The 10,294-nt window shown below is 49.2% G+C and overlaps 1 protein-coding gene across 1 annotated transcript; it reads right to left on the minus strand.

Moving 5' to 3' along the window:
* Nucleotides 1-34: 34 nt before the first annotated feature.
* LOC126539642 (uncharacterized) lies at nt 35-3,811 on the minus strand. The gene is made up of 2 exons (XM_050186527.2): nt 3,795-3,811; nt 35-1,408 (listed from the first exon to the last, which is right to left on the minus strand). The coding sequence occupies exons 1-2, from the start codon at nt 3,809-3,811 to the stop codon at nt 460-462; spliced, it is 966 nt and encodes a 321-aa protein (XP_050042484.2). The 3' UTR covers nt 35-459.
* Between the last annotated feature and the right edge of the window lie 6,483 nt (nt 3,812-10,294).

Raw genomic sequence — 10,294 nt, forward strand, 5'->3', positions numbered from 1 at the left:
TTTTGTATTTTTACTAAGCACACAAGCCGTAGAATCCTTAAGTTTTGCAGTGACGTGTGTAAATGTTGATGTAACTAATATTGCACTGCACAGCACTTCCTTCATTTCAAGCAGCTATGCACAGACATTTCTGCAATGAGAGAATGAATGTTTGCATTCACCGTCGGCGCTTAGCGTTGCCCATGTATTAATTAAATTTACTAATACCTCAGCTACCTCTACTGCAAGATTTATGGCAACGCTTGTGTAGTCTTGTTAAGCTTGACGGAGTTGTAACGACATCACCTCGTCTGCCTAAAAAAGACACATTGAGATGCAAACTTGTGCAGAGTGGCACAAAATGTTTTCACTTCGGATGGATGGATGATTGAGGCTCAACCCTTTGAATCGGGCTGCGGCGGTGCGCGCCACCTAGCCTTTAATGGTTCTATATGCATGCATACCTATGTATTTAGTCCTTTACTTTTGCGTTGATATTATCCACCAATCAGATAGTCTCCGTTTAGTTATTTCTACCTGTTCAAAGTCTATTCTACTTTCACTGTCTTTAAAACCCAAAGCTTTGAATAGTTCCCCGTTAAATTCAACTGCAGGGTGAAGTTGTTTACAAGCAAGTATCAGGTGTTCAGCCGTTTCCTCCTCCTCTCCACACGCCTCGCACACCAAATCTATCTCCTGGTATCTGGCTCGGTACGTTTTAGTCCGCAGTACACCTGTCCTGGCTTCAAACAACAATGAGCTTCCCTTAGAGTTATCGTAAATATTTTCTTTGGCTATTTCTTGCTTAAACGTCCTGTATGTCTCCAATGCCGATTTGGTTTGCATCTCTGTACTCCACATACCCCTCTCTGTCTCCTTAACCTTTTTCTTGACAGATGATTGCTTACTTGTCCTCCCGCTACTGCCCAAGTATTTGCTTGTCAATTTTCTAGTTCGCTTCCTCCACCTCGTGTCAACATTCCTCGTGTATAAGTAAGTGAAAACCTTCCTAGCCCACCACAATTCTCCCATTTTTCTCATTCGCTCTTCAAATGCTACCTTGCTACTAGCCTCTCTGCCATCGAAAGAAGACCATTGCAGATGCCCCTGCACCCCAAGATTTGGTGTCTTGCCATGTGCTCCCAGAGTGAGCCTACCCACACCATGTTGCCTAGTTTCCAACTGTTGCCGGGTCTCTGCTCTCATACATAGCACTGCATTGTCAAAAGTCAGGCCTGGAACCATTACCCCCTTCCATATCCCTCGTACTACCTCGTACCTATTGTAGTTCCACAGTGCCCTACACTTCATAATCGCTGCACTTCTGTTACCTTTAGTCGTTAGATATTTTTCATACTCTGTCCGATACTCAATGCCATTATTTATCCACACCCCAAGGTACTTGTATTTATCGAATATCTCCAGATCTCTATTTAATTACAGACCATAGAGTTTCTCACTATAACACATAATGCAGTGAGAAACTCTATGTTACCGACTATCTCTTTATCGACTATCTTCACATCACGCGCAAAGCGCCACCTGTGCGTTCATGCAACCCTACTTCTGCCGTGGGTTTTACCGCAACGCTTGGCACTGCGGTGAAGTTCGACAAGTTTGTAATTGTGTCGCACGATATCACCGAATTTCACGCCTCGAGCCTGAATCCACCCGCCGTGGTTGCTCAGTGGCTATGGTGTTAGGCTGCTGAGCACGAGGTCGCGGGATCGAATCCCGGCCACGGCGGCCGCTTTTCGATGGGGGGCGAAATGCGAAAATACCCGTGTACTTAGATTTACGTGCACGTTTAAAGAACCCCAGGTGGTCTGGTCGAAATTTCCGGAGTCCCCCACTACGGCGTGCCTCATAATCAGAAAGTGGTTTTGGCACGTAAAGCCCCATAATTTAATTTTTTTTTTGAGCCTGAATCTTGAGCGGAGCGGCAGCAAATGGTTACATTCACGTTAAGCACAAGCGCACTGTGGAGTCATTCGTTCGATTCCACGATGTGTTTGCGTCTGTCGAGGGCTTTACCTCAACGCTTGTGTAGGGCTGTGAAGCTTCATAAATTCTAATAACATCGCATGGCCTGATAGAATTTCATGCACTAAAGCGTTTAATTATGTGTGGAGAGGCAATGAAACTTCATACTGAGCTCGCAGCTTCACAGGCATAGGCTATTTTTATTTTTGATCAATGATAATGATATGCAGGTTTTTTATTTTTTTAATGAATGAATGAGTGCTCTTTACAGCATGAATGGTAGTCATGCTGTGAAGCTTGCAGCGGCAGTCATCAGCCATTGCCGGCGCTTTTTCGAATGTGTTATTATGTTTCTGCGAATTGAGCCTGTACGTTCGCGTTTACGCTTCACATAATACTTGAGTGTGATTCTCTAACAGGAAAAGCGTTTAGCAGACATGTGAGTTGAAGAGCCGTGAACAATGACTGACCTAAAGGGAACGTAATGTATGATGTTGGCGCGGTGCATCGTACGTAGCTGACCGAGCATTGGATATGCAAATCGGGTAGCGATTTCGCAGAACTTTCGCTTGACACAGCTTCTAGTAGAACGGGCGCATAGTAATAAACAAATGAAATGCTGAAACCAGAGGTAACACCCACATTGTTAAGGTACGAAAGAGATGCAGGCAAGCATTGCAAGTCAATCCAATCCTCTTATGTGCTAGCGAATCGTAGTGTGTGGTAGTGTTCGTGAATTCGCGTCTCTTATGCGCGTTGTTTGAATTTCAAGCGTGAGAATCGCTTCTTAATGCTTTTCAACAATGATGAGTCTGACGGTGAGTTTTATGATGCGGTTACGACGAGTTTTACAATGTTTGTATCTAAACAAGTGCGTCTGCTTTCGGCTTGCTATAACTGTTCCACGTCTGGATGGACAAGTAGCGCGTTTTGCTAACAGTATTTCTTGTGCGTGATTTGGTACTGCGTCCGAGAAAATTTGCGCTTATTATGTATTAACGAATAGTTATTGCTGCTCCCAAGCAATGAGTGCACAGCGCCGCCACCACAAACTAACATCGAATTTACACGCGTTGGGTGTTCGCATTGAAATTTGTGCCGATGTGTGGTGTAAGGGAAGTCCCTGTACTCAGTTTAGTAGGAAACTCCATGCTCTTGCTGATGGCTGAGTTCTTTCATAGTATGGGGCATACCCCCCAGATGGTGCAACGTGTTCAGCTCTTTGTATGCGTAACCGGAGAACACCGAGGCAGCTTGCCTTAGACGCGGGTGCACTCGGCCGCTGTTTTTGCACCATCACCATGCAACCGAGTAATCCTTCGTTGAACCGTTTTCTTCTGTATCAAGCCACTTCCTCCTGCCCACAGTGGCACCATTTCATATAACATGATGCAGCAACTCATTTCTCTGTTCTGCTTGCACTCAGCACCCTGTCATGTCTTTCCCAATGAAAGCTGCATTAATTGATGTACTAGACATGCTTGAACTCGGTTTTAGCTCTACTGAAACTTTGCTCAAGCAAAGTGGTATCGTGACTGTCTACTACCAATCTTCCACTTCGCACCCTGCCATCCATTCTGAAAGTTGACACCTGATTTAGTGTGAACACATTTTGTTGAAGGAGTTTTTAATACATTGATGAATTAACAAGACCTTGCTCCATCAAGCTTGAGCAGGCTAAGCTTGGTGCGCCAGTAGAGTGGGCTTGATTTCTTCTCTGCTCATAATGCCGACATACATGATTGGTTGACAGGTGAAAGGTTGGACTTAAAGAACATAGTGGTGTCGCTTCTAGGTGCTTGACACATTAAGAGATAGCATGACATACTTACAGGTGGAACAGTAGCATGACACATTAACACATAATATTAACAGCTGCAAGGACCCACTAATGGGATTTTATTGGGACACTGTTAGTTTATTACTTTGAATGTGATAGCATTATAGGTGAACTTCAACCACTTTGAATGATCTAGCAGAAGATGTAGCCTGATCCCAAAGGCAGTGCAGTCTAACACAGCATCTCAAAGTACTAGCTGTCAAGAGGGAAGAATGCAAGAAACTGGCACGTTTTGCACGCACCAGATGTTTCAAAGAGTGACTCTGTCACAAGAGAAGTATATGTGCAATTATGCTTTAATGGTTAGAACATTGGGCTGCTTTGCTGGAAGACAGATTCAATCTCACCAACAGTAACACACTGCTTTATAGCCTTATTGGTGTACTTCACCCACATTGGAGGTGGGTTGATCAGTGTGTACGATTGTGTCACAGTGTGCATGAAATCACAAGTTTGTGAGAGGTACAAGTTATAGGAACGTCACTTTGATAAATGAGTATGTGCAAGATTGCACATGCATATAGGTGTCACAATCATCACAACGTATTGCATACTTAGACAGTTAGCAGTGCTATGTTTTAGTCTAGTTTTCTTAATTTACTTACGCTCAATGGCTGGAGAAACATTCACACATGCAAAGAATCCTCGAAACAGAATTCTGCGACACTCTGCACATGACCTATGCGGTTAGGCACGGGGAAAAGGGGGTGGGTCAAGTAGATAGCTTCACCGTAGCATGGTAGGATGTTTAGTGGTGCAGTCAACGAATAAATTTTTGCGCTACATGTATGTTTAGTGTGCTCTACCAACTCTGAAATGCCAAAGAAAGAAATGTGTAGTAACTTTCTTATGATTATTTACATTTCTTTCTTGGTGCAGAGAAAAGGCACTTCAAGTGATACGGGTTCACTTTATGGTGGAAGCATTAAAGTACCTAGAACAGCTACTCGTGACCTGAAGTATCCAAACAACAGGGTGATATGAATTTCAATGTGGCAAAGCATGCTGTGTAAGTCGTAGTTTTTATTGGTTAGCTCGGCCTGCAGCGAAATAATAAAAAGCCATAAATTCCTAGTAGCTTAATCATGAAATGTTGAAGTTGTGCACGTTTACGTGTTTTCTCCACACCACATTTAATTTGTAGCTTTTCCTCTAGATGTTTAATGATACAAATGAGCTTTCACGTTACTACTTATTTAATTGAAAATTGTTGCATGCTCAACAGTGTTATAGTGTAGTGGAAGTCAGTATGTGAACAAGGCATGAAAAGGTTTATTTAGGTGCTTTAGGTGAATGCTCTACACCAAGTTTTACCAATTATTGTGAACTTGGAATTATTTTTATCCCCCAGATATGTCACCTTTTCATACCCATTTCATGTAGTGAAGCAGGCTACCTTTATATAGCTCTTTTAATGAGCATACATATTTCTCTGCTACATTAAAGTAACATATTGTCACGTGGTGGTGACGTTCAAGAACACAGTAGCAATACTGTGAAGAACAAACCTAACTTTTATTGGGCGAACCTGTGCCCACAAAAACAGGCTACACTTATAGCACAACGATAGCGGCGAACACTGTCGGCGATCGTCGAAAATCTGATCAGCGGGTCAAGCGCGTCGGCTTTTATAGAGCAGTCATCGAATGTTCCAGACTAATCGTTGGGACCCGCATGCCTTCCACAAAGTTCTACAACATTCGAGTCACGCGATGAAATCAGATAACACAAGGTTCGGCGACAACAGACAGCCGGGTAGAAGCATCGATAACTTTCCAGAAACGTCGGATACATGCAGGCGCGTCCCTCGCTGTGCGATTACAGTTGTTAAGCGGCGAAACGTGGTCGGCCGATAAAGATAAGCACACGTGTCAATACCCCCCTCTTAAAAAGCATCGACCCGATGCCGCCGATGCTGCAAACAAACGAAGTTAATAAACAAAAGCACTCGTAGCAAAGAAAAGAACAAATAAAATAACAAAGTTCGTCAGCGTCCGTAAAAGGGTTTAAGGCGCACGACGTGGACCACTTCAGATCGTGCGCGGCGCCGCTGTGAATGCGAAATGCCGTCTGGCACGACCTCATAGTCCAGAGCGCCAATACGTCGGATGACCTTGTAGGGTCCGAAATAGCGTCGGAGTAGTTTCTCACTGAGTCCTCGTCGGCGTATCGGGGTCCAGACCCAAACACGGTCGCCAGGCTGGTACTCGACGAAGCGTCGTCGGAGGTTGTAGTGTCGGCTGTCGGTCCTCTGCTGGCTCTTGATTCGCAGGCGGGCGAGCTGTCGGGCTTCTTCGGCGCGCTGGAGATAGCTAGCGACGTCAACATTCTCTTCGTCAGTGACGTGGGGCAGCATGGCGTCGAGCGTCGTTGTCGGGTTCCTGCCGTAAACCAGCTTAAACGGCGTGATCTGTGTTGTTTCTTGCACCGCCGTGTTGTACGCAAAGGTTACGTACGGCAGGATCGCGTCCCACGTCTTGTGTTCGACGTCGACGTACATTGCTAGCATGTCGGCGAGGGTCTTGTTCAGGCGCTCCGTGAGACCATTCGTCTGCGGATGGTAGGCAGTTGTCCTCCTGTGGCTTGTCTGGCTGTACTGCAGAATGGCTTGGGTGAGCTCTGCTGTAAAAGCCGTTCCTCTGTCGGTGATGAGGACTTCTGGGGCACCATGTCGCAGCAGGATGTTCTCGACGAAAAATTTCGCCACTTCGGCTGCGCTGCCTTTTGGTAGAGCTTTAGTTTCAGCAAAGCGGGTGAGATAGTCCGTCGCCACGACGATCCACTTATTCCCGGATGTTGACATCGGAAATGGCCCCAACAAATCCATCCCAATCTGCTGGAATGGTCGGCGAGGAGGTTCGATCGGCTGTAGTAATCCTGCTGGCCTTGTCGGTGGTGTCTTGCGTCGTTGGCAGTCTCGGCATGTCTTGACGTAACGGGCGACGTCGGCGGTCAGACGCGGCCAGTAATACCTTTCCTGTATTCTCGACAGCGTCCGGGAGAATCCGAGGTGCCCAGCGGTTGGATCGTCGTGTAGGGCATGCAGTATTTCTGGACGCAGCGCTGACGGTACAACAAGAAGGTAGCTGGCGCGGACTGGTGAGAAGTTCTTCACGAGCAGGTTGTTTTGTAGCGTGAACGACGACAACCCGCGCTTAAATGCCCTAGGGGCAACGTCGGTGTTTCCTTCCAAATACTCGACGAGGCCTTTTAGCTCCGGGTCAGCTCGTTGCTGTTTAGTGAAGTCTTCCGCGCTTATTATCCCAAGGAAGGCGTCGTCGTCCTCGTCGTCTTGCGGCGGGGGATCGATGGGGGCGCGCGATAAGCAGTCGGCGTCGGAGTGTTTTCTTCCGGACTTGTATATTACCGTGACGTCATATTCTTGTAGTCTGAGGCTCCACCGCGCCAGCCGTCCTGAAGGGTCCTTTAAGTTAGCTAGCCAACACAATGCATGATGGTCACTGACGACTTTGAATGGCCTGCCATAGAGGTAAGGGCGGAATTTAGCTATAGCCCAAATGATGGCGAGGCATTCCTTTTCAGTCGTAGAATAGTTGCTTTCCGCTTTTGACAGCGACCGGCTAGCATACGATATCACCCTTTCAAGTCCTTCTTTCCTCTGGACTAGGACGGGACCGAGGCCTAGGCTACTGGCGTCAGTGTGGATTTCGGTATCGGCGTCCTCGTCGAAGTGTGCAAGTACCGGCGGCGACTGCATGCGTTGTTTGAGTTCTTGAAATGCCTTGGCCTGCGGCGTGTCCCACTTGAACGCGACATCACATTTGGTTAGATGTGTTAGCGGCTCCGCGATGCGTGAGAAGTCCTTGACAAAGCGCCTATAGTAGGCACACATGCCAAGGAATCTGCGCACTGCCTTCTTGTCGGTTGGCTGCGGGAACTTTGCGATGGCAGCTGTCTTCTGTGGGTCGGGGCGTACTCCTGATTTGCTGATCACGTGGCCTAGGAACAAAAGCTCATCGTAAGCGAAGCGGCACTTTTCCGGCTTCAGAGTGAGCCCTGATGACTTCTAACACTCGCAAGCCGCCTAAGGTGATCGTCGAAATTTCCGGCGAAGACAACGACGTCATCCAGGTAAACAAGGCACGTCTGCCACTTCAGTCCGGCTAACACCGTGTCCATGACGCGCTGAAACGTTGTAGGCGCCGAGCACAGTCCGAATGGCATGACCTTGAACTGGTAGAGGCCGTCCGGCGTGATGAAGGCAGTCTTTTCGCGATCTCTCTCGTCGACTTCTATTTGCCAGTAGCCAGACTTGAGGTCCATCGACGAGAAGTATTTAGCGTTGCAGAGCCGATCCAATGCGTCGTCTATCCGTGGAAGGGGGTACACATCCTTCTTCGTGATCTTGTTCAGTCGACGATAGTCGACGCAGAAGCGTAGGGTTCCGTCCTTTTTCTTTACCAGGACTACAGGAGAGGCCCACGGGCTTTTCGACGGCTGGATGATGTCGTCGCGCAGCATTTCGTCGACTTGTTGCCTAATAGCTTCACGTTCTCGCGTCGAAACTCTGTAAGGGCTCTGGCGGAGTGGTCGAGCGCTGTTTTCGGTTATTATGCGATGCTTTGCAACTGGTGTTTGTCGAATCCTCGATGACGTCGAAAAGCAGTCTTTGTATCGTCGGAGAAGACTTCTGATCTGTTGCTGCTTCTCACAGGAAGACTTGGATTCACGTCGAAGTCTGGTTCGGGGACAATGCTCATCGGTGTAGATGCGGCTGAATCCGAGAGGACAAAGGCATTGCTGGTTTCCACAATTTCCTCGATGTATGCGATTGTCGTGCCCTTGTTGATGTGCTTGAACTCTTGGCTGAAGTTGGTTAGCATAACTTCCACTTGTCCTCCGTGAAGTCGAGCGATTCCTCTTGCGACGCAAATTTCACGGTCGAGCAGTAGATGTTGGTCGCCCTCGATGACGCCTTCTACGTCAGCGGGTGTTTCAGTGCCGACGGAAATAATAATGCTGGCGCGCGGCGGGATGCTCACTTGATCTTCGAGCACACTCAAGGCGTGGTGACTACGACAGCTCTCCGGCGGTATCGCTTGATCTTGTGACAGCGTTATCGATTTCGACTTCAGGTCGATGACTGCGCCATGTTGATTCAGGAAGTCCATGCCGAGAATGACGTCTCGTGAACACTGTTGGAGGACAACGAAGGTGGCAGGGTAAGTCCGGTCATGAACGGTAATTCTTGCCGTGCAGATCCCAGTCGGCGTAATCAGGTGTCCTCCAGCGGTGCGTATTTGAGGGCCTTCCCATGCAGTCTTAACTTTCCGCAACTGGGCGGCGATGGGTCCACTCATGACGGAGTAATCGGCTCCTGTGTCTACTAAGGCGGTGACTGCGTGGCCGTCGAGAAGCCCGTCGAGGTCGGTGGTTCTTTGTCTTGCGTTACAGTTAGGTCTCGGCGTCGGATCACGGCTGCGTCGTGTTGAACTGAAGCTGGAACGTCGCGTCGTCAAGTCGTCTTTCGTCGGTGTAGTCTTGGCTTCCTGACTTCGTCGGGACGGCGGCGTGTCGTCATTAGGTCGTCGAGATGGTTTCTTCGTCGTCTTCGTCGGCGGCGGAGGATCTTCGTCAGTTCGACGAACAGCAACCGCACCTCCATCGGTTGCTGCCTTTAGTTTTCCGGATACGGGCTCGCTGACCGGCCCCGGGCTGGGCCAGTGTGTGGTCGGCGCTGCGGCGACAGGTAGCGGCCTGGTGACGGCGAACGGGACGGTCGTCGAGGGCTCCACTTAGTAGCGGCGAGGTAGTCGGCGATGTCACGAGGGCGTTCACCTTCCCTCGGGCGCTGTGCGTTGACGGCGAAGCCTCGCAGTCCCATCTCCCGGTATGGGCATCGGCGATACACATGGCCGGCTTCTCCGCAGTGATAGCAGAGCGGGCGGTGGTCGGGGGCGCGCCAAATGTCCGTCTTCCTCGCGTAGGTACGCTGGGCGACGGGTGCGCGTGCTGGCGGCGGCGGCGGCGGACGACGGAATTGCGTCGTTGCAGGGCCCTGGCGTGGTCGCGGAGGGGGACCTTGACGGCGTGCGACGGCGGCGTATGTCATCGCTTCTGGCTGGGGCTGCGGTAATTGTGGTTGCAGCTCGGGAACTCCAAGCGATCGGTGCACCTCTTTGACGATGTCGGCGATCGAAGCCACTTGGGGCTGCGACGAAGGCAGGACCTTGCGCAGTTCTTCGCGCACAATGGCCCTGATGGTCTCCTGAAGATCGCCGGAATCCAGTCCTTGGATGGCGTACTGCGGCGTGAGCCCCTGGCGGTTATATTGCCGAGTGCGCATCTCCAGAGTTTTCTCGATCGTCGATGCCTCTGCCGAAAACTCAGCTACGGTCTTCGGCGGGTTACGAATAAGTCCCGCGAAAAGTTCTTGCTTGACGCCCCGCATCAGGAAGCGGACTTTTTTCTCTTCTGACATTTCCGGGTCGGCGTGCCGGGAAAGACGGGCCATCTCTTCCGTGAAGATCG

Source organism: Dermacentor andersoni, chromosome 11, assembly GCF_023375885.2.
Source record: "Dermacentor andersoni chromosome 11, qqDerAnde1_hic_scaffold, whole genome shotgun sequence".
Lineage (NCBI taxonomy): Eukaryota > Metazoa > Arthropoda > Arachnida > Ixodida > Ixodidae > Dermacentor > Dermacentor andersoni.